The sequence below is a fragment of the Xyrauchen texanus genome, chromosome 1 (assembly GCF_025860055.1).
Source record: "Xyrauchen texanus isolate HMW12.3.18 chromosome 1, RBS_HiC_50CHRs, whole genome shotgun sequence".
In the NCBI taxonomy this organism is placed as follows: domain Eukaryota; kingdom Metazoa; phylum Chordata; class Actinopteri; order Cypriniformes; family Catostomidae; genus Xyrauchen; species Xyrauchen texanus.
In genome coordinates this window covers 27,021,160-27,046,394 of record NC_068276.1, presented here as the reverse complement: position 1 = coordinate 27,046,394, position 25,235 = coordinate 27,021,160, and the positions used below count along the sequence as shown (strand labels likewise).

The 25,235-nt window shown below is 43.4% G+C and overlaps 1 protein-coding gene across 1 annotated transcript in view; it reads right to left on the bottom strand.

Annotated features, from left to right (window-relative positions):
* The window catches only part of LOC127644324 (FERM domain-containing protein 5-like), a 65,990-nt gene that overhangs the window by 18,817 nt on the left and 21,938 nt on the right, over positions 1–25,235 (bottom strand). The window contains exon 2 of the mRNA XM_052127489.1: positions 7,205–7,309. Within this exon, the coding sequence (XP_051983449.1) occupies positions 7,205–7,309 (105 nt within the window). The remainder of the gene's footprint in view (positions 1–7,204; positions 7,310–25,235) is intronic.

Here is a 25,235-nt window from a genome sequence, read left to right as displayed (position 1 = left end):
GTGCGCTTTTGTTTTTGTTGTTGTTTGGTTACATGATTATGTTTTTGAGAATGGCGATCTGCATTTGAATGTAAATGTGCGTGCTCGTGCGGTACTAATTTGCATTTGTGGACTCTTTTCGAAATCTTGGACTAATCATTAATGTGAACCTACACCACACAACCTTCATTCATTGTGAACTGTTAATATACCAAACTTCATGTGTGAAATGTTACTACTTCTGTTTGTTTTGTAAAAGACGAAGAATATAAATATTTACTTCGAACCCCTTTGGTAATGTTTTTGTATGGATTTATTATATCTTTTGTTTTGCGTGTAACTGGTGGCTTTTGAGCTATCCGGCCTAAACCATTGAATGTGGTAGACTAAATCTACCTGGCACCCGAACTAATTAATTTCAAATTTAAAGAATATTTTTACAAGGGTGTGCCACCGTTACATAAGTGGCACCCGAACAGGGACCTGAACTTTTGTTTTGTTCTTTTGTAGATAACTCAGACTCAGATATTTTTAGACTTGTGTGGTTATATTGTTTGACTTTTGAATGTGAACTCGAATATTTTTTGTGAAAATGTGTGACTATTATTCTGTGAAAAAAAGGTGTTCAAAGGAACTGATCATGCTAGGAAATGTGAAGGCTAGGCCTATGTTAAATCGCTGTGGGGGATATTGAACATTGTGAGGTTTTTTTGATAATTGTGTATTTTGTGTGACTTACATACACACCACACCCATTGAAAGACAGTACTTTTATTCAACATTTTATACATTGACTGATATATATACTATACCTATGGCCACAAAACCACCCTCTCCATCCACTTTGGTGGATATCGATTCTCCTCTGGACATCCCTACTCCAAGTGGACTAACAGGGCGACAGCAAAATGTGCAACAATTCAGTCAACCGCCAAGCACTTCCATGTTCTACTCTTTACCCATACTGCCCCCCAAAGCTCCACAGGAAAGGAATGTCCGTTTTGCTTCTACACCACCTACTGATAACCTTCGGGTCCAAGGCCAATCCTGGGGGCTGGAACTAGATCCTATGCATCTGTGTACCCCATCTGAAACCTCTTCTCCAGAAATACAACATGGCTTACCTGGTTCCCTACCTGGTTTCTTTCCCACGCCTGGAAAAGAAATACAGCATCTCACCACACATCTACAAGGGAATTGGGATCGTCTATTTGAAGGTCAAAAAAATCAAGAAAAGACTGTGAGTGAACTTACCCATGAAATAAAACAACTAACTTCTCACACTGGTGGGCAACTGGATGTTTTGACTTCAAAAATGGATTCCAACCATCAGCAACTCTTCACCACCTTAACTGCAACAAAACAACAAGAAGAAACTGAGATGATCAATTAATTAAAGCCATGCGAATACTACTAACAGAGAAACTACAAAAAACTGAAGCTACCATGAGTACTGAATTCCGCTTTATGATGGAACAACTACAACTGGAGTCACAGCAGGACATCAAGACTACCCAGCGAATTTTGCAAAAAGATCATGAGCAACTTTCTGCAGGAGTTACCAGAGGTAATATCAAGTTAAACAAACTGGACAAGAAGGTCACTGAACTTCAACTTGAAATGAACAGTTTAAAAACAATTAAGGAAGATAGAGAAAGGCAAAGTGAGTCCTCCTCTACAACCACCCCCCCTACCGTACCCGCTCTACCAACAGTAAGTCCTGCACATCTACTAACTCCTGCCATTAAAAGTGACCATTTAAGATTGACTTTTCCTACCTTTGGAAGATCATCTGATGACACAGACCCACTACTATATCTAGCACGATGTCAAGACTTCCTAGCATTGCACCCTCTTGCCGACATTGACATTTTAGCAACTTTTCGCACAGTCCTACATGGCACAGCACGAGACTGGTGGGAGGTTGCCAGATCTTCCATAACCACTTGGGATGAATTTGAAACTGCTTTTCTTTCTGCTTTTCTATCAGAAGATTATGAGGATGAATTGGCGGAACGAGTCCGTACTCGAACACAAGGAGAAAAAGAGACAATTCGAGATTTTGCTTTCACATATCGAGCCCTGTGTAAACGGTGGAAACCAACCTTAACAGAAACCGAGGTGGTTAAATTGATTCTCAAAAACATAAAACCTCACCTGGCCAGCCAGTTACGTAGCCGTGTCACCACAGTGGGAGAACTCGTAAAGTTGGGTCATCAACTGGAGAAAGACTACGAGCAACAACAGCAATATGGAACTCGTGTGAGTAATCCATCATTTCCAGTTGTGGCACAAAAATCCACCAACAGAACTGCTGACAAATCATCTTCTGTACGATGTTGGAGATCTAAAGGATATCACGCACCAGGAAACTTGTCTTCCAAAGCCCTCGCTTATTCTGTAGTTTTGGGTTTGGACTTCATAGTTTTCAGTGGAATGCAAATCAACGTCATTGACCGACAGTACTTCTTCTAGTCAAATCCAGAAGAACAATATTCATTTCAACCTGGAAATGCCAATGTTCCTTCAAGTAGCTCACAACGACAAAAAACATAAGGCTGCGGAGTTTGTTCCTATTAAGTGCCATACCTCCTCAACCCACACTTGTATTGCCATCTTTTGAGAACACTGATTTAAGTCTGATTGAAAATGCTGTGAATAAAGCTCACTTACCTCCAGATGGTAAACGTCAGCTACAGGAACTCCTGGAGATGAACTCTCAAGTATGCACACTTCAACTTGGTCGCACTAATGTTCTGCAACATTTCATCTACACAAGTCACCAAGTACCCGTTAAACAGAAACCTTACCACATGTCTCCTGTCAAGCAAGCTTTGGTAAAGGAACAACTGGAAGAAATGCTCAAGACAGGAATTGTAGAACCTTCACACTCAGGTTGGGCCTCTCCGGTCGTTCTTGTTCCCAAGAAGGACGGGAGCATGAGATTTTGTGTGGATTACAGGAAGTTAAATGCCATAACCGAAATAGATGCTTACCCTCTGCCAAACATTGCAGAGATCCTTGAATCACTTTCAGGGGCAGCCATTTTTTCCACAGTAGACCTCAACAGTGGGTACTGGCAAGTGGCTATGGACCCCTCAAGTAAACACAAAACTGCTTTCATCACTCCTTTAGGACTCTTCCAATTTAACGTTATGCCTTTTGGGCTCAGAAACGCCCCAGCGACCTTCCAAAGGTTAATGGAGACGGTTTTGGGAAAGTTGCGAGGAGAACTGTGTTTTGTCTACATAGATGATATAATCATTTATTCATCAAACCTAACTCAGCATCTACAAGACCTACAGACTGTCTTCCACAGGCTACACGAAGCAGGATTGACTGTCAACTTAAACAAGAGTAAATTCTGCCTCCAAGAGATTTCGTTCCTTGGGCATGTTGTGAGTACGCAAGGTATTATGGCGGACCCAAGCAAAGTTGAGGCCATACGGTCTTATCCAGTACCTATCAACCTCAAAGAGGTACAGCGGTTTCTTGGACTAGCCGGATGGTACCATCGATTTGTGGCGAATTTCTCACAAATTGCAGAACCCATTAATGCCCTGAAAAAGAAAGGGAAGAAATTTCATTGGTCAGATCAATGTCAACAGGCATTTGAACAGCTCAAGATATGTTTCCCCCCCCCCCCCCCATTCTTAGTCATCCAAATCTGCAGTATACTTTCACAGTATACACAGATGCTAGTGACACAGGCTTAGGAGCTGTGTTAACTCAAAGAAAGGAACAAGGAATGGAAGAAGTCATAGCTTACGCAAGCAGAAGTTTAAACCCAGCAGAAACGAACTACTCAGTCACAGAAAAAGAGTGTCTGGCAGTCATCTGGGCGTTAGAGAAGTGGCAACATTACCTTGAGTACTGTGTAGTCTGTGTAGACTATTTCTCTCGGTGGGTGGAAATGTTCCCAATGCGTAAAGCAAATGCACAAACCATTGCTCTGATTCTCCGGAAAGAAATTCTTACCCGTTGGGGTGTGCCAGTCTTTATCTTATCCGATCGAGGAACCCAATTCGTCTCATCACTTTTCAAGGAATTGTGTTTAAAGTGGAACATTGCACAGAAATTGACGACAGCGTACCATCCACAGACAAACATGACGGAGAGAGTAAACCGCACTTTAAAATGTATGATTGCCTCTTACCTTGAGGAAAACCACAAGAAATGGGACCAATACATACCCGAGCTTTGTTTCGCTGTCAACTCTGCCGTCCAAGAGAGTATTGGAATGTCACCGAAAGAATTACAAATGGGCCAAAAGCTCCAAGGTCCGATGGACAAACTGCTACAGCCTCAAGGAAACAACCTCTCACCATCTGACCATCTTACGATGTCGTAACCCACATAGCTCAGCTGAAGGAAAGAGCTAAAGAGAATTGCATACGAGCGAAGAAACGGCAACTACGAAACTACAATAAAAACAGACGAGAAGTTCTGTTCAAGGAACAGGATCGCGTTTGGCTGAGGAACTTTCCCCAATCCAGCGCTCAACACAGTTTCAGTGCTAAATTGGCACCCAAGTGGAAAGGACCATATCGTGTAATCCAGCAGATGGGTCCCATTAACTATCAAATAGTTCTGGAATCTACAGGCGAAGATGTTCGAGTTACTCATGTCTGTAATTTGAAACCATGCTATCCCACCGCTGCTGATTTAGAGTTCTATGGTAAACAAAGACTCCAGGAACTTTTTCAAGAATCCTCAGATGAAGATACAGAATTCCGGGGATTTTAAAGCATATAACTCCCACAAACCTTGAGGTCATTTTTCCCAGCGGGGGGGAATGTGACGATTTCGGGATGAACCCGCACTTTAATTATTGTATGAATGAATGAGACTAACCAATCAGGAGACAGACAGAGGATGAAGCAACGGGTATAAAAAGGAAGCGGAAAGGAAATGAAGGGAGTTCGGTAAACTAGAAGGCAGAAGTGGAACAGTCAGCAGTCATAGCTCAAGTTATCTTCGTTCACGCTTGAATCTTCCTCTTGCTACTAAGAGTTATGTGTGGAAGGAACTTTACGGGTGAAACTGGTTGACGCGGATCACCTGTGTGGAGCGTCTGCAGCGCATGCTGTTTCCAAGTTGGTCAACGGAGAGAGAACGAGCCAAAGAGGGTTTTCCTGCCGTGTATCTTTGGAACCTTTCTGATATCAACTGCCACGCGTTGATCGTCCCTAAAGCCTTACCGTCTCAGGTACTCACACCAAACTCAAGCCCTGAAATCCTCAACTGTGGGGGTGTGCATTCTCGACAGTGACTGATGAACATAACATTATACACGCCCACACCATACACCTCCACACGACTGCACACACACACACATACATACGAGCTCACTCAATCCACGCACAGTGCGTGCGCTTTTGTTTTTGTTGTTGTTTGGTTACATGATTATGTTTTTGAGAATGGCGATCTGCATTTGAATGTAAATGTGCGTGCTCGTGCGGTACTAATTTGCATTTGTGGACTCTTTTCGAAATCTTGGACTAATCATTAATGTGAACCTACACCACACAACCTTCATTCATTGTGAACTGTTAATATACCAAACTTCATGTGTGAAATGTTACTACTTCTGTTTGTTTTGTAAAAGACGAAGAATATAAATATTTACTTCGAACCCCTTTGGTAATGTTTTTGTATGGGTTTATTATATCTTTTGTTTTGCGTGTAACTGGTGGCCTTTGAGCTATTCGGCCTAAACCATTGAATGTGGTAGACTAAATCTACCTGGCACCCGAACTAATTAATTTCAAATTTAAAGAATATTTTTACAAGGGTGTGCCACCGTTACAAGCGTTTATTGAGATTATCAGGATTTACAGGGTTTACACAGTGAGATCAATTGTACAGGTGATATCACACAGAAGAGAAGCTTCACAAACTGAAGAACAGGTGAAACAGCAGGGTAAGCAATAAACAGATATCGACGAAGATCAAGAGCAAATACAGACAAGTAAATAAACACTGGGAGTCCTTTGTGTGAGACTTGACAGTGAAGTGGCGTGAAGGTGAGCTATTTATGCAGGCAGTGATGAGCGAGTGAATTGAGTAAATTAGAAATTGGTGATTAGGAGGAGTGCTGAGGGAGGTGCAGAGTCCGAGGGAGGTGTGACAATGACAAAGTTTTCACATATACCTGCATTCACTGGAAAAACAGCACGGGCACAGCCGATGAATTCAGATATCGACCCATTGATTCTATCGATGGTCTGAAATCCTCAGGGGTAAAATATTCACTGCACACCCTACAATTTTTGAGAGAATGTAGGGGTGTACTGATATTCAGATTCAGCATGAAAAGCCAGAGCTTCAATTGCTCATGATCATGTATAGTAAATCAATGAAAAGTTTATATATTTCCCTGCATTTGTACAGCGCTCCTTCTCTTGTAAACAATGATGCACTTCCTGACTCCTCCACATGACCCGTGAACTTACGTCATCCCTCTCATGAGCACGCGTCACAGAGATGTATGGAAGTGAACATTTGTAGTTAAAAAGTATATATGTTTTATTGTATTGTATTGTATTGTTTTGTTTCTAAAAATAATCAATCATTTGGGTTCAGAAGAACTTTATTTGTCAACTGAAGACAAATGTGGATTATTTTGATGAACCCTAAATATGCATTTTGGAGTACACTCGCATTTTTTGAGAAACAAATCTTTAATTCTGTTTTGATGAAGAAAGAAGCTCAGATACACCTTTGATGGCCTGAGGGTGAGTAAATTATCAGCAAATTTGCATTTTTGGGTGAACTATACCTTTATCTAATGTTAAGGAATGGAACCTTATTGTAAAGTGTTCCCAAAATGTCATGGATTTGTAATTAGGGTGAGTAAATGATGGCAGACATTTTTTTTGAGTGAACTACTGGTACCCTTTAAGGTAGCAATTGTGCAATTCCACTGTTTACAGTGTTCTGCTTAACAAACATAAAAACTGAGACATCTACCAAACATGCACAGGTCATAATTTGATCATGATTGATTGTTGATTGAGAGACCTTTTTTCAGATTTAAAATGTGTAAGCATTATTTGGCAGGAGCAACATTTTTGTGAAATGTATTGGCAATAACACCCATTCTGTGTGAGGCAGTCTTTTTCTGCCTCACACAGTCTCTTTTTCTCATTCATCTCAAAAATATAAAAATACAAACTTCTCTTTGTACAAACTAGTCATACTATATTAGACTATAGCAACTCACCCGTTGCTTTTCTGGGTCCACAAATCTGATGCCAAAGTAGTCTTTCTCCAGCAGGTTCAGATGCTGACAAACCTGCCCAAACAGCCACTGACCCTTTGCATCTCTCTGGAACAGGGAAACAAAAATATCAATGACAACTATGAAACACAGTACTGGGACACAGGATAATATTTGAAAGGGCATCAATTCTTATTCATCATCAAAGTTTGGTAACATGGAATCCTAAAATAATTATGAATGCAGTTTTTGGCAACATTTTCTCATAAATGGAATGGATAATATTTGCTGTGGGCTGGTATGAAGAATGACATTGTAATGCATATTTATCTGAAATTTTTTTGTAAAAGAATTTGTTAAAAGGATCATAACATAAGGAATAAAAATGTCCTTGAACTTTTGACATATAAGAGGTCACTGTACTATAAAAACATACTGTATGTTTCTGAACTGACAACTTCCTTCCTTTTTCCTATATTGAAAAAGGGCATTTATTTAAAGCAGGCTCCAGAAACGGGCCGTTTGGAATTTGTTTAACTTGTGACATCACAAGGACCAAATACGTCTACATATGACTGCCTCTTAAGCAAGATAACAACACCTATATTTTGTCATTGCACCCTTGACCCCACCCAATGGTGCTCACTGCTCAGTTTCACAGATGAAGAGGAGAGAGATGAGCCTGTCATGATAGATTCATCTACACCAAGAACACCTTTATGCATCTGGATTTAAATATTTTTCTACACTAAATGAATGGCTTTGACCACTATTATTCATCTTGTGCCGCATTTAAAAGATGCCATGTCAAGTTATAACTCTTAAAAAGGAGACCTCCTTTCTGTTTAATTCATCTGCTCTGTTTCTTGCTGTTTTGAAGGCATCCTGGACCGTTTTGCACCCGTCTGTGTTATTTTTAATTGTTAGTCTTTTGTGAACATGCACTACTAGATGGACGTCTTTGATAGTTTCGATGCATTTACGGCGATATGCAGTGTCTTTTAAGAGTGTCTTTTAAGAGCGGTAAAAGTGCAACTTTTAAAAACGCATCTCATTTAGCTGCTGTCACTGACATAAACACATGCCTTTCTGAGTGTAAACAAACTTGGAAGATGTGAGATGTGAAGACCAGCATCTCTGCTTTGGCCTCTTGAAGCACCCAAAATCACCATGATTGTATTACATTTGCGTATTCAGAACATTTCATCATGGGTTGCTTGTTTTCGCATCAGATCAGCGTGAATTGTTTGTGAACCAGTCAATACAAGATTCAAGGTTTGCAAGGTTTCAAATCTGGCTAAATTAGAGGGGCTGCACAATGTTAGACTGTCACGTTCACTGTTGTCTTTTGGTTTTGTACTGTTATTTTGAAGTTTAGTTTAGTTCCTGTTTCCTGTTTTGGTTTTTGTAGTCCTTTGTAGTTTCTTTTATTCTGTCATGTTCACTGTTGTCTTTTGTTTTGTGTTTTTATGTTGAAGTTTAGTTTAGTTCCTGTTTTGGTTTTTGTAGTTTCTTTTATTCTGTCATGTTCACTGTTGTCTTTTGTTTTGTGCTGTCATTTTGAAGTTTAGTTTAGTTCCTGTTTCCTGTTTGGTCTTTGTAGTCCTCTGTAGTTTCTTTTTATGATTGGTGTTCCCCTGATTGCTTCTCCTTCCCTGATTGTTTCCTCCAGGTGTCCCTCATTCCCTTGTTTGTTCCTCTTGTATTTAAACCCTGGTTCTTTGTTCAGTCCTTGTTGATCGTTGTTTGAATGTTGATGTTTGTTCATGTTCGCTGCTCCTGTATCTTGTTCGCTCGAGGTCTCCCCGTGTTTTAGTTTCCTTTTCCCATTGTGGACCTTTTGTTTTTCCCGTGTTTGTACAGTTATTATTTGTTCATTAATAAAGCCGCGATTGGATCCACACCTCCCGTCTGCCTTCTCCTCCTTCCACACAAGCGTTACAGAACGATTGACCAAGAAATGGATCCAGCGGTCCAGCAGGCCAACTACCAGCTGCTTTGTTTGAAGCAGGGGGACCGACTGGTAGAAGACCACGTCTGGGACTTCCTTGAGCTGGCAAACATCTCCGACTTCCCGGACTCAGCCTTGGTGGTTTTCTTCTGGGGTAACCTGAACCCCTCGCTGAAGGAGCGGTTGCCACCGGCGTTGCACGGCTGGACACTACAGGGGATCATGAAAGAGACTTTGCTGGTCAGCGACTCGCCACTCACTGTGGGCGTGGCAGAGGAGGACCCTACCTCACCTCCCGCAGTGGTGACCTTCCACGCGCCCATGGCTCTTCCCATCACGCCTGTCACTGTGAGCGAGCCTGCGCCCACGTCAGCCACGGTGAGCGAGCCTGCGCCCACGTCAGCCACGGTGAGCGAGCCTGCGCCCACGCCTGCCCCGGTCTGCGAGCCAGCGCCTGTAGCCTCGAGCGTCCCTGAGCCAGCGCCTGTAGCCTCGAGCGTCCCTGAGCCAGCGCCTGTAGCCTCGAGCGTCCCTGAGCCAGCGCCTGTAGCCTCGAGCGTCCCTGAGCCAGCGCCTGTAGCCTCGAGCGTCCCTGAGCCAGCGCCTGTAGCCTCGAGCGTCCCTGAGCCAGCGCCTGTAGCCTCGAGCGTCCCTGAGCCAGCGCCTGTAGCCATGACCGTCCAAGAGCCAGCACCAGTGGTCGTGCCCGTCCAAGAGCCAGCGCCTCCCGAGCCTCCCAGGGCTCCGCCTCTCAAGTTCCTCGAGTCTTTCAGGGCTCTTCCTCTCGAGCCTTCCAGGGCTCCACCTCTCAAGTCTCTCGAGCCTTCCAGGGCTCCGCCTCCCAAGCCTCCTACGGCTCTTCTCCCAGAAACTCCCAAACCTCCCGAGCCTCTCACGGCTCCGCCTTCCGAGGCTCCTATGGCTCTTCACCCAGAGATTCCAGAGCCTCCTACGGCTCCGCCTCCAGAGCCTCTTACGGCTCTGCTCCCAGAGACTCTAAAGCCTCCTATGGCGCCACCTTCCGAGGCTCCGCCTCCCGAGCCTCCTACAGCTCCGCCTCCAGAGCCTTCTAGGGCTCCGCCCCAGAGCCTTCCAGGCCTCCGCCTCTGGAGCCTCCTGAGGTGCCACCTCCATCGGCTCCGCCTCCAGAGCCTTCCAGGCCTCCGCCTCTAAAGAATCCTACGGCGCCGCCTCCAGGGCCTTCCAGGGCTCCGCCTCTAGAGCCTCCTTCGGCGCCACCTTCCTCGGCTCCGCCTCCTGAGCCTTCCTCGGCTCTGCCTCTTGAGCCTCTCACGGCTCTGCCCCCTGAGCCTCCAGAGTTTTCCATGGTTCCGCCTCCCTTGGCCCTGCCTCCTGAGCCTCAATCGGCCTTGCCTCCTGAGCCTCCCTCTGCCCTGCCTCCTGATCCTCCCTCAGTTCTGCCTCCTGAGTCTCCCTCGGCTCCACCCCCTGAGCCTCCCACAGCTCTGCCAACCACGGCTCTGCCTCCGGAGTCTCCCGAGCCTCTCCCGGCTCTGCCTCCTGAACCTCCCTCGGCTCCACCTCCTGAGCATCCCTCGGCTCCGCCTCCAGTGGCTCCCTCAGCTCCGCCTTCCGTGCCTTCACCGCCTACGCCTTCCACGGCGCCGCCACCCAAGTCTTCGACTGCTCCGCCTCAGAAGTCCTTCTTGGCTCTGCCAACTTCCCCAGTGGCCACTCCTCCTCCCAGGCCCCCTAAACCGGTCCTTACCTTGTGGCCACCTCCCTGGCCTCCTAAACCTGTCCCTACCCGATGGATGCCCCCCAGGCCACCTGACCCTGGCCCCACCTCACACCCCCATAGACTGCCTGCCCACCTTTTCTCCTCCCTGGTCTGCCTGCCCGCCCTTTGTGCCCCCGTGGACTGCCTAATTGCCCCCTGTGCCCCCATGGACTGCCTGATTGCCCCTTGTGCCTCCTTGGACTGTCCCTGTGCCCCTTGTGCCCCCTTTTGTCTGTCTGTTTTCCCCCTTTTCTAGCCCCTCTCTCCTTGAAAATTTGATTATTTTTTTCTACTTTCTTGTTTCTTGGGACCGTCTGGAATCCGGTCCTTTTGAGGGGGGATTCTGTCACGTTCACTGTTGTCTTTTGGTTTTGTACTGTTATTTTGAAGTTTAGTTTAGTTCCTGTTTCCTGTTTTGGTTTTTGTAGTCATTTTGTAGTTTCTTTTATTCTGTCATGTTCACTGTTGTCTTTTGTTTTGTGTTTTTATGTTGAAGTTTAGTTTAGTTCCTGTTTTGGTTTTTGTAGTTTCTTTTATTCTGTCATGTTCACTGTTGTCTTTTGTTTTGTGCTGTCATTTTGAAGTTTAGTTTAGTTCCTGTTTCCTGTTTGGTCTTTGTAGTCCTCTGTAGTTTCTTTTTATGATTGGTGTTCCCTGTATCTTGTTCGCTTGAGGTCTCCCCGTGTTTTAGTTTCCTTTTCCCATTGTGGACCTTTTATTTTTCCCGTGTTTGTACAGTTATTATTTGTTCATTAATAAAGCCGCGATTGGATCCACACCTCCCGCCTGCCTTCTCCTCCTTCCACACAAGCGTTACATTGACAATCAAATGTTATTATGTTGGTCGTAAGACAATTATCTGTCAGAAGCCATGCATGCTTGTTCTTATTGGTCACAACAGCCTGTCTATATATTATGCAAATTACTTTGACTGAGTTCAGTTCATGCCTGCTGCTGAAGAAACAGTACTCCTGTTGTGTATAGTTAAGCGAGTTAATAAATAAAAATCTTTACTTAAAGTATAACAGCATCTTTTTACACCTCATACAAGAACACAAACATTTCATGTTGTCAGAAGTAAATGGATTACATGAGCAAGGATGGATGCCACCGGAGTTCCAATGCCCGTGATGAACTGGGACAGGGAATTACTTGCCTGAAGCATGGTGCAAATTTAAACAGCACGCAGAGCTAATGTTCAGCGGACCCCTGAAGAGAAATAGTGAGGATGAAACATTTTGTTATCTTCTGCTGTGGGTTGGAGAGAAGGGCCGAGACATTTTCAATACATGGTCATTGTCTTCAGATGAAGCAAATATTCTTAAATCATATTACGATCGCATTGCAGCATACGTGGAGCCCAAAGCGAATGTGATATTTGCATGTTACAAATTCCATGAGAAAGTGCCAGGAGATAATGAGCCTTTTGAAGAGTTTGTGACAGATTTACATCTTTTTGTTAAAGACTGTAATTATGCAAACAGTGATTATATGATCAGGGACCGCATTGTGTTGGGGATAAATTCACAGAGAGTGAGGGAGAAACTCTTAAATATGGGCTCGGAGTTATCGATAGAAAAAGTGACAGACGTTGCTAGATTTCATGAGCTGGCTCAGGCACAGTTAAATTCTATTTCAGCAATATGAGCACTTCACGCGAGCAGGCTGTGCACGAAATCTCCTGCCATATGTTAAAATGTGCAGTTCTGAAGCAACGTAATGGAGAAAATACGGAGAAAATGTGCAATCTAGTGGCGCTATTCCTCTGTGGTCCAAAGGATGCAGCTACTGTGGAAACAGGTCTCACGCCAATCAATCTCACTGTCCTGCAAGAGGAAAGGTGTGCAAAGTATGTGGGATATTAAATGTGTCATTCCAACAATGAGAAAATGGTACATGCAAAAAGCAATAAAAGCACAGACCAAGTTGAGGAGTGTGACGAACTGTTTATTGACTCAGTGACACAGGACAGGCAGAACACGGACACAGAGCAGGCTTTTGTTAATATTAAAGTGGGCCCAAAACAAATCAAAATTCAGTTCAAGCTGGATACTGGATCCTCAGCTAATGTCATTCCTCTGTATGAGTACACAGTATTTGAACATTCAGTGCACTCTGCAGCCGACATCTCGCCCCCTGTTTGGCTATGGTGGTGAATGCCTGTCGGTAAAAAGCAAATGTGACCTGAAATGCAAGCACAAAGACACTGAGATAGTCATGACATTTACTGTATATAGTTGACACAAATGCACCCCCAGTCATAGGTCTACAATGCTGCATAGACTCTGGCCTCATCAAACTTGTATAGTCAGTCACAGGAACACAGACAGAAGTGCAAGTCATGGAGGAGTTTGCAGATGTTTTCAAAGGGATTGGGCTGTTTCCCGGTGAGTGAACATACACTTAGACCCATATGCAACCCCAGCAACACCCGCCTAGATACTTCAGTGTTAGATGCTAGATTGGGCTATCACTGAGGTATTTTCAAGACTGACAGCCTTCAATACAGTCTTTGGACACTATCATTTCAGACACCTCCCATTTGGACTGATTTTAGCCCAAAATGAGTTCCAGCGAAAAATAGATGAGACCTATGAGGGTCTGAATGTGGTCACAGCCATAGTCGATGACATTCTCATTTATGGAAAAAACAAAGCTGAACATGATAAAACCTCACTGATATGCTACAGCATTCCAGAGAGAGAGGAGTCAAGCTCAATCCAGAAAAGAGCTGTAAAAATCTGTGCTGCAGAAGTGAGCTATTTTGGACATCTCACTGCTGACGGAATAAAGACAGACCCTGCCAAAGTCACTGCTGTGAGAGGCATGGAGCCACATAAAGACAAGTGAGAACTTGAGACAGTGCTAGGTATGATTAATTACCTCTCGAAATTTGCACCCAGCCTCTCTTATGTAAATGCGTCGCTGCGCTAGCTCCTGAAGGACTCAAGTGAGTTTGTTTGGGACGTCCAGCATGACAAAGCGTTCAAGAAAATAAAAGAACTGCTTTGGTCAAAGTGACCATAAGCCTATTGAGTCCATAAAGTGAAAACCCCTGGCAGCAGTTCCCCCAAAGCTACAGAGGATGATCCTGCAGCTCCAGAAATATAACTTCACCTTTATACATTGGTCATGGAAGGAAATCCCTGTCGCGGACACTAGGGATGCACCAATCTGATACCTGGATTGGTATTGGCTCCGATACTGAAGCTTTTAGACGGATTGGGTATTAGTGCGACGAGCAAGATCCAAATCCTATACTGTGTTAGTCATGTTCGTTACTGTCAAGCTCCAAAAATGACATAAAAGAACCATATAAACACCATTAAAGCAGTTAATATGACTCCTGCATTTTATTCAAAGCCACTTGAACACTTGTAATTTGGATAAAAGCTTTGGATAAAAGCGTCTGCCAAATGTATAAAATGTAATAGCTCTGTGTCACGGTCTCGCTCACCTGCACCGTGTTTCATGTCGTCTGCACCGTGTTTCGTGTCGTCTGCCCCATGTTTTCCGTTTCACCCGTCAATAGTCACGTCCATGTCACGCTCCCTTGTTGTCCGCTCCGTGTTTTCTGTTTTACCGCTCACGCTTCCTGTCATGTCTTCCTTGTTGTCCGCCCGTGTTTCACTGTCTTCGTGAAAACTACACTTCCCTTCTTCCCATCGTTTCCGGCCCTGTCAGTGTGTTATTGTCCGCACCTGTCCGTCAAACCGGGTTCGGGGATCTGAACCCGACTCCCTTTTGGCCTCCGTCGCCCCCAGCCGATCGAAAGGGAGTCGGGTTCAGATCCCCGCGTTCACAAGGGAGCGTGACATGGACGTGACTAGTGACGGGTGAAACGGAAAACATGGGGCAGAAGACACGAAACACGGTGCAGACGACACGAAACACGGTGCAGGTGAGCGAGACCGTGACAGTCTGTGAATCAGAAAAGGCTGTGTTTAATAAGTAAATATATGGTATGCGCAGCGCCACCGTGTTAGTGAATGGTGCTGCTCTGTTGACACAAACTCACGCACAGGCCGATGGTACAGCAGCCTTCCTGCCAGTGACTCAAAGTTGGAAGAAATCAGAGCTTAAAAGGGGCTGGCCTAAAGAAAAGAGAAAATGTCCTCTGAGTGTGTCAGAATTCTGGAACCGCCTGCATGGAATAAATTTTAAAGGTGAGAACATTATCATATGCATACATGCCAGTCACCTGGGCACTGAGAAATGTAAATGGAGAGTTCGCAATATCATGATCTAGCCAGGGATGGGGAAAGAAGTAGAAGAGATTGTTATCAAGTGCTCTACCTGCCTAACATACCGCCCCTCTAACAACAAATAACCCATGATCAGCCACAAAATTCCATATAGGCCTTGGTAAATACTTGCTGCCGATCTGTTCACCTGGAGCAATGAAAATCTTGTGACAGTTTAATATTACAGACAATTTTTTGAGCTACACAAGCCTCACAGCACGACATCTGATGCTATGATAAATAAACTAAAAGCTGCTTTCACAAGGCATGGTATTCTGGAGACTGTTATTTCAGATAACGGCCCCCAGTACAGCTCAAGGGAGTTTTTGCCAGCATATGGGAATTTACCCATACCACCACATGTCCATACAACCCACAGCAATGGGCTAGCTGAGAAATCTGTGCAAACTGCAGTTACTGCTAGAAAAGGCCAAGGCTGACAAAAGAGACCCATACCTCAGTCTCCACGAGCAGCCTACGCTCAACATCACCCAACACCAACTAGCAGCTCTTGCCAAAGGTTGTCTACTTCAAGGATGTCAAAGCAAAAAGGCTGCAAAAACAACAAGGTGAAAAGGGCTACTATGACAGGTCTGCTAGGCCCTTGTCTCAGCTCAGGGAAGGACAGACAGTTAGAGTACAGGAGTGAGGCTACTGGAAACCAGCTGTCATCATCAAAGCAGCCAAAAATGAGAGATCATATTATGTGCTTATACTGATGGACAGGAATATACGAGAAACAAACGCCACCTCCTGGACACAAAGGAACTACACAGCACAAGCACTGATGAAGCCTTGAAGCATGAAGATAATGCACAACATCAATCCACAATACACCACACAATGACATTATACACACACATGACCACACTGAAGAACTGTCCAAATCTACCACTTACAGGACCAGGTACAAATGTCAGATCAAGCCCAGAGTTGTTCTAGATCTGTGAATGTACAAGGGTGTAGGCGGATTGCTGCCCTTAATAAAATGTATTCAAGCAATGTCACAATGTGCAATACAGCTTAAAGATTTTTGCAAATCGTAAAGTGGCGGTCCATGGATATTTCAATACATACAGCATGCTAGTAATTTCCAGTTTGACAGTGTATTTGGATACTAGTTTATACATGTTATGTTTTTCACCAAATATGTGAAATAGTGTTCCCTATCTGTCACTCACTCGATGTTGTGTCGATGAAGTGAAACTAGGGGTCCCTCTTGGGAGCCCGAGACACCTCTGATTATTGATAAAAGGCCAATGGGAATTGGCGAGTGGTATTTGCATGCCACTCCCCCGGACAAATGGGTATAAAGGAGCTGGTATACATACCGCTCATTCAAATTTTCTCGGCGATTGGTTGATGTTCACACAGCTGAATTCCCACGGCTTCCATTCCGTTCACCACTGCTGGATCCTTATGGCGCATTACAGTGACTTTCTCCCCTCTCTGTACTGGTGCACTGCAGAGATCGCCCCTGGGTGCTTCGGCAGAAACCAGAATATATTCTAAAAGAGTATTTTTCCAAAACAGAATATATTCTAAAAGAGTATTTTTCCAAAACAGAATATATTCTAAAAGAGCGGCACACCATGGAACGTCTTTTTAAAGCCGCAGCATTTTAAAGCTGCCCTTCCGTTTGTGTTATTCCTGGGTGCGGTCTTTATCTCTTGCCTTCAGATGGCCATGATCGCTGTCTTTTGTGCCTGGGTGCTACCCACGCGGAGACATCGTAAGAAAGCACGCCACCCCAGCGCCTCCCCGTCTCGGTCCTTCTACCTACGGGTATGAGGCCAGTGCGGCTAGCACTGGGGGCGATTTGGGGACCCCAATGGGACCACCTCCACCGGGTAAATCCAAACGGACCACCCATACCTCAGCATGCTCGTTTGCTCCAGTTAGGCTTCAGGATGAGTGCTTGTCTCAGGGCAAGTTCGACCTCTTGCTCGATGCCCGTGAAGGTGATGAGCTTTCGAGCGCAGCATCGGAGAGTGGTCTCGTCCAGTGAGGCGTGGTCAGTGCTCCCTTTCCTGCAGTTGAGGCTGGAGGGGCGGCTGTCCCCCTCCACCTTGAAGGTCTATGTAGCTGCCGTAGCGTCACACCATGATGCAGTGGACGGTAAGTCTTTTGGGTAGCACGACCTGATCATCAGGTTCCTTAGAGGCACCCAGAGGCTGAACCCTCCTAGGACATGCCTGCTCCCCTCACGGGACATCTACATTGTCATCTGGGAGCCTTCGGAGAGCCCCGTTTGAGCTGCTAGAATCAGTCGAACTTAAGGCCCTCTCCTTGAAGATGGTCCTCCTGATTGCGCTCACTTCCATCAAGATGGTTGGGGACCTGCAAGCGTTGTCTATCAGCCCAAGGTTCCTACAACCCCTTTTTTAGGGTTCAGGTAGTGAACCCTCAAGCTCTGCCCTGGGACGAGGCAGACCAAGCCTTAACGTTGCTGTGTCCAGTACGTGCCTTGCACACCTACTTGGATCACACGCAGAGCTTTAGACACTATGAGCAGCTTTTTGTCTGCTTGGTGGACAGTGGAAAGGGAACGCTGTCTCCAACTGAGGCTTGCCCACGGGATCGTGGACGTCATTGTTTTGGCCTTCAAGACCCGGGCCATGCCCTCCCCATTCCGGGTTCGAGCACACTCTACAAGGAGTGTGGCATCCTCGTGGGCACTGGCCATGGCACCTCTCCAGCAGACATCTGAAGAGCAGAGGGCTGGGCAACACCCGATACCTTCGCGAAATCTTACAATCTCCGGGTTGAGCCGGTTTCGTCCCGTGTTTTGACAGGTCTGAACATGTAGAATTCGGTAATATAGTGACAACAGCTGGCCGGGTGTATCATTTGTGCATAGCGCCTTTCCCCTCCCCTGAGGTGAAGACGTGCGCTCTACTCCCCCAGTCGAGTCCACAAGTCACGGACACTGAGTGTTCTTCCTCCTTAGCCCTCTGGCTCCGATCTCAGCAGAAGTTGTTTGCAGCCAGACCCACCGCAGGCACCGACTTGCCAGCACTGGAATAGGTGCTCCACAGGTTCGACTATTCCAATATCTCCTGTGATGTATTTTCCATGGTACGGTCCCCCTATTGGCGGACCCGCGTCTCCCTTGGGCAGAGCTCCCTCTGCCCCCTGGTCACTGTGTTTGTAGAGCTCCATAAAAGTAATCCATAAGACTCTAGTGGTTAATTCAGTATCTTCACAAGCAATGTGATAGGTGTGGATGAGAAACAGAGAAACAGATCACTTTCACATTCTTCTTCTTGTGTTTTTGGTGATTCACATGCTCACATTCATTTCTCACCCACACATTTCATATCACTTCTAAAGATATGGATTTAACTACTTAATTTGTGTTAGAAGAAAGGATGTCATACACATCTAGGATGTCATGAGGGTGAGTAAATTATGAGAGAATATAAATTTTTGGGTGAACTACCGCTTTAAAGTGATTGCTCAGCCATAATTTAATATTCTGTCATAATTTCCATACCCTCATGTTTTCCCAAACCAGTGTGACGCTATAACTGCATGACATTCAGAGGACAATTAAGGTGAGAGGATGTTTGGTTTAACTTCCTGTTAATTCAAACATTATGTCTGTTGCTCCAGAGAGCAACAGACTTAATATTTCAAATAGGGCTGTCGATTTAACTCGGTATTCAGTGTGATTAATTTGATTAAAAATAACGCGTTAAAAGAGTACTGTAATAAGGAAGATTACTGAGAAATGCAAGCTTGTAGAACCACCTATGTACTCCGGAGGGCAGTAAGTGAATCTTCAGCTGTATGAGCAATGCGCAGTTTATACAGAGAAGAAAACGAACCACAACACAGACATGCTTTACGTTCTTGCGTTCAAAACACTTGATGGAGTGCAAATTCGAACTAAGAGATCTCAAAGTGTGTTCAATGTATTAAACTATATTTAACTTGACACAGTGACCTAAAAATTGTATGTTTAAGACGCAATGCACCCGAGATGCTACACAAGCATGTCTGATGCAGGTGTACATTGACAGGTCCTTAAACAAGCCCTCATAATAAATCTCACTTGTGAAATGGATTGCTGTGAACTGTATGTCAATGATTGGCTTATGTTCAATAATATGGTAGTAAACAATACATTGCATTATAAAGCCGCTTTTTGTATTGTCTTATCAATGATTAACTCTTCTGCCACAATAATGTAATGCATTTTAATTTTATATATATATATATATATTTAAAAATAACTGTATAATTATTTCATAATTATATATTGAATTATTGTTATATGAGGGGCTTTCTCAGCAAATATTTGTATAAGCGATTAATCACAGTTAATTAATTGTGACACCATGTAATTAATTCGATTAAAAATGTTAATAAATTGACAGCCCTAATTTCAAAATCTCTCTTGAGACATCTGAGCTCAATCAAATTTGAACATTCACACAACTGTTTGAAATGTCTCTCTTAGAAAGCTTTAGAGCTATGTGTTGGAGGATAGTCAGATTTGTTTGTTTGTTTGTTTGTTTGATTCTTAACGCAATGCCAGCTTCGATGCTATTTTCATGGCAAAATCCAAGTTTAAATAATAAAAGTAAAACTAAATAAGATGTTTAAGATTAATTTTTTTCTAAAAACTCTCTTCTAAAAACCTTTTCAATGGTGTCAATGAAATAAAAGAGTTTTCCCACAGGAGTTTAAATTTTTGTTTCTTGTTAAATACAGAAGGATTTTGGGTTTTCTGATGTCCCACAGAGAAATTTAGCAAAAGTGATTTTTTTCCAAAATGTTTAAATCTACTTTTAAAATAAAGGTTTAATGTGTAGACCAAGTGGGTGATGTATTCTTTTCATACATTACTGAAAGTTGAGGTGAAAAAACTGCTGGAAAGGCTAGATTTTCTTTATTTGTGTTAAGCTTGATTGCATATTGTAAAGCCAGTGTTGTATTACAAATGTATTAAATGTTTAATTTAGGTTCCAATACAATAGTATATAAAAAGTATGAGAAAGTTTAGTAGATTGAATTTAGTATTTGAGGTATAGTCAGGGTTTCCAGCAGGAGATTCCTGCCTGTCATGATCTCTCTATTGTAAGTTAAATTAGTCGGATTGCTGAGACCATCACCTTTTGTCTTTAAATGACTCTTGGAGCCCCTGACCCAGTCGGTGAATAGTCCGGCTGATTAGATTAGTTTCTGTGCATTCGAATCACACTGTTATGCTGATGAGATCAGGGCTGGGGAATTTCCTGTAACGAGTTGACTCCTGTACCTCATTTACATGCTTTGTTTCAGAGTGTCTCCACATCTATGTATAATCAAGTCCCCTCACCCTTGAAAGGTATAAAACCCTATCGTACTGAGTTATAGAGACAGACTTGGATGACTACAGCGATGCAACAGCGACTTCTCAATAAAGAGTAAATTCTGCTTAAAAGATATCGAAACGTCTCCTGGTCTCTGCTTCGACGACAAAGAAAAAGTTTACAACACCAGCTTCAGGTGTTTGTTTTCCAAAGAAAGCTCATTAGCCTCCACATATAGACTTTGGATCGGTGACGTTCTAAAAGCTCCCAAAGCCAGCCACATAACTTGGTGGTCTATAGTATCCAAAAGTATGATTTTCTGGCTGAGCCATAGACTATTCTTCCATAGTTCAGCTTTGAGCGATTCAGTGTTCTATATAGATTTAGGAGGATTGAGCAGATTGTCTGCACCCCATTTTGTTTTAGATAAAACCTTTAAAATGTTCATGGCTTTAAAACCTTTCTTTCTAATAATTTATTATGAGGGATAAAGGACAGTGTAGAGCGGAGGAGGGCGGGCACTATTTATATACGGGCATTATTTATATTGTCAAGCCGGTTCTCACCTCCTCCTTTCACTTAACCCGCTTTACATTGGTGCCGAAACCCGGGAAGGCAGAGGGATGCCCGTCGCGGAGTCCTCGACACTGCCGTCCACCCAGGGGAGCACCGCTGCCATTCGCCGGGGGACTGAGTAGCCGACTGCCCAGACGCGGAGAACGGCCGCTGTCCGCGAGGCGAGTGGGGACTGAACTCCCCGACCACCTGGAGTGGAGGAGTGCCCTGCCATACCCAGGAAACATGGAGGGGTCGAGAGGACCGTGAGGGCAGGAGGGAAACGACTCCACAACCGCCTGGAGCGGTATGGCCGCTTCCAGGGGCAGAGGAGAGTCCCCATGGGTCACCAAGAACACGGAGGGACATTCTGTCCACTGGAGGTTGGTCTGACTCCGGTCCACCTGGGGAGGAGCGCCTGCCGCCTGCCTGAGAGGGTGGAGGAGTGATCGGGGACCACGCGATGGTGCATCAGAGAACCAGTGATTTTTTTTTCCTCTCTCTCTCCTCTCTCTATCTTCTCACTCTCTCTCTCCTCTCTCTCTCGCTCCGTGTAGGCCTTTACCTCGCCAGTTTTGTTGTTGTTTTTGTCCTCCTGTCTCCTCCCAGGTCGAGCAAGGCAGGGATGACAGACTGGGTGCAAGGCATGCACTCCCCCCGGGGAGAGTCTCTTTTACAACCTTTTTGGGGACTCCATCCATATACAACTCTGGATCATTGTGTAAAGAGCGAAGTAGGCAGAAATGCATGCAAACTGTTTTTGCCTTTGAAAGCCATTTAGCTTTGAACAAGATTGTATTTTATTTTTCTTCAGTTGAAAATTCCACTCAATATTGCTCATGTACTTGCTTTATAGCATATGCAGATGTCCTCTACATATAAGCTACAGTGAATATCTGAACCAATTACTTTTGTAATGCTATTTATTTTAATATGTTTTACTAAAAAGAGTTACTGATAAACTACTTCCTTGAGGCACTCCAAGTTCTTGTCTATGTAGGTCAGACAAGGTGTTATCTACCTTGGCTCAAAAAGTCTATTTGATACAAATGTTTCAATAAAAACTGGTAAACATCCTCTAAAACCCAGGTGATCCAAAGCTTTGAAAATGCCATACTTCCATGTTATGTCGTAGGCTTTCTCCAAATCAAAAAAGACTAGAAGATGTTTCTTATTAAAAGCATCACCTATATAGCTTTCCAGAATGACGAGGTGGTCTGTTGTGCTTTGTCTCTTCCTGAATCCACACTGCGCATTACTTATACAATGTTTGAATTCCAGCATCCAAACTAGACGATCACTGATCATCCTCTCCATTGTTTTGGATAAGGAGCTGATCAAGGCTCTAGGGCAATAGTTGCTGGAATCATTATGGGCTTTCCCTGTCATTGGAATGGGTATAATTTCTGCTTCCTTCCAAGTGGGTGGAATATTTCCTGATATCCAGGGGGAGTAAAGATTTTCAAGAAGCATAGTGGGAGGTAGATTCTTTAAAAATTGGTAGTGGATTTTGTCTGGTCTTATGGCTGTGTTGTGGGATCTTTTTATAGCCCTTAGTAGTTCTTCCATGGAAAATGGCTGGTTATATGGTTCCATATTGCTTGAGGAAAAGTTAATCTTTCTCTTTTCTTGTTGAGCTTGGATTATTTGGAAAGCAGGATGGCAGTTTTCAATTGATTAATTCTTTTCAAATATTTTTGCTAAGATGTTTGCAATTTCTTGTTTTGAAGTTAAAAGTGAATCTTGATGTTTGATATGTTGTATTTGTGTATCTCTGAATAAGATTCCAGACTTTATTTGATGGAGTGCTTGCTGACAAGCTGGACACAAATCCTCTCAGCTTTCCTTTTGCTTCATGTATAGTTCTTTTTGTTTCTGCTCTAATTCTTTTGAGTTTAATATGATTTTCAGAAATTGGATGTCTGAAGAAGAGTCTTTCAGCTTTTATCCTCTGTTTTACAGCTTTTTTTTCACTTATCATCAAACCATGGAAGCCATCTACATTTTCTATTAAAAGATGTTCTTGGAAGAGTGTCATTTTCTATGGATATAAGTTCTTTTAGCATCCAGATTTTCCTCTGGAACTCTCACAAACCTCTCGTAACAGAGGATTTTCTTCTCTCTTCCTTTGATGGTTAAAATGAGTGGAAAGTGGTCACTTCCACAGAGGTCATGCCAAACTTTCCATAAGAGGTCTAAAAATAACTCAGGCTGACAGATTGTTAGATCAGTTGCTGAGTATGTTCCATGCCCTGGGTGTAAATAAGTAAGTGATCCAACATTAAGAATACAAGAGACATGCTTATCTATAATATCTTCAATCCTCTTTCCTTTAGTGTTGCAATGGTTACTACCCCATTCAACGTTATGGCTGTTAAAATCTCCCACGAGTATAAAAGGAGAAGGGAGCTGAACAACCAGATTATCCAGGTCCATGTGCATTATATTCAAGTCAGGAAGAACATAAATAGAACAGACTGTAATGTTTTTCTGCAGGGTCAAATGCACTGCTGTTACCTGTAGATTGCTGTTAATACTGATATGACTATGAATCACGTCAGTTCTGATAAAAATGGTTGTTCCTCCAGAAGCCTGTCTATTGTTAGGTCCAAAGGTACTAAAAGCTGTAAAATGTTTAAAAGAGAGGGTACTATCTAATGGTAGTCTAATCTCCTGAAGAAAAAATGACAAGATGATTGATAACTGCAGCTAAACGCTGTTACTAAATGCTAAGTATAATTAGCACCGAGGCCACAACAGTTCCATTAGATAATAAAACTCTCCATTATCAGGAAGGTAAAATAGGGACGGCTGCCCAAATTTTGCCTTCTCTCTCTCTCTCTCTCTCTCTCTCGCTCTCTCTCTCATTTCAACATCTTTAATATGTTTTGTCTTTGAAGTTTCATCTTGGGTTAATTTTGATTGTGAGGAGCTAATCTTTTTTGTTGAACTCTGATTGGATTGGATATCATTTACAAGAGGCTCAATTTGAGTTCCTGTATTCTTGGTCCTTGGGAGAAGTTTGTTTATTATTGTTAATAGTTTGGGCTTTGTCTTTATGCATCCAGGTGAGATCTGTCTGGCAATCCACTGTTCTCATAGCTTTTTTGACAACAGAAGCAAACAAGTTATTTAGTGTACAAGAAGGGACAGTAGCCACCATTTTTTGTGCCTCGGGGTAACTAATCTTCTTAGTACATCTGATCCTCTGTATTTCCTTCTCCTTTACCCACATGGGGCATAATTTTGATGCAGCTGAATGACCACCTGTACAATTACAGCACTTGGGTGGTTTTTGAGAACTCTCCTTATTATGGTCTTCCTTGCCGCAGATGTGTTTGTTTTTACAGCCATTAGATTCATGGACACACTTTTGACAGTTAAATCATCACAATGGTTGGGTACAATTAATTCCGCTGGAATTAAATAGAAATCCAAACAAAACTCTTTCTGGGGGTAGAGATTTGTTAAAATAATGATGTACATAACAGTCTTTATCATTCGGTCTTCTTGCTTGATTATTATGCTTTTCACCTTTATTACACCTTGAGTCTTGAATTCGTGGGTTATTTCTTCTTCTCTACACCATCCAACTCTCTGGTAAGGATCACTCCTTTGCTTTAATTCAATGTTGGATGAAGAGATGATTTTATCTGTACTCCAGCTAACATGTTGGCATGTAGAAGGTTCTCAGCTTTGGCATTTTTACAGCATTCCACAAGAATTTGACTTCTTTCACTGTTCCTACTATTCCTGCAATACTCTTATGACAAAAGTGGAAAGCTTTGTGACTGGCAAATCTGGTGATACAGCTTCAATGATAATATATTTTGGCCAATCATCACTACTTGACATGGGAACACATCTATTTTTTGAGCTGCAATCTGTATCCAGGTTCAAAAGTCGCTTTTGTGAGGTGTGTTTTGTATCCATGTTTAAAGTTTTCAGTTTTATCATCTCTACTCCCCACCCACATTGGAGCCTAAAAAAGAGGGATGCACAGCACCATGGATTTTTAGCAGATTATGCATCAGGGGTATAGGGAGGATACAATCGAGCAAAAAGAGTAACAAGTTCACACACAATTCACTCGATTGACCCTTAGTCAATACCTACTGGGGAGTGTTGAGTTATCACAGAGTTTTCTTGACCAGCCGATTGATTGGATCGAGCCATTCCAACTTCCCATCTAGATTAAGTAGGAGCCAACGTACTGTGTTAAATAGAGGCAGCCGCAGCAAAC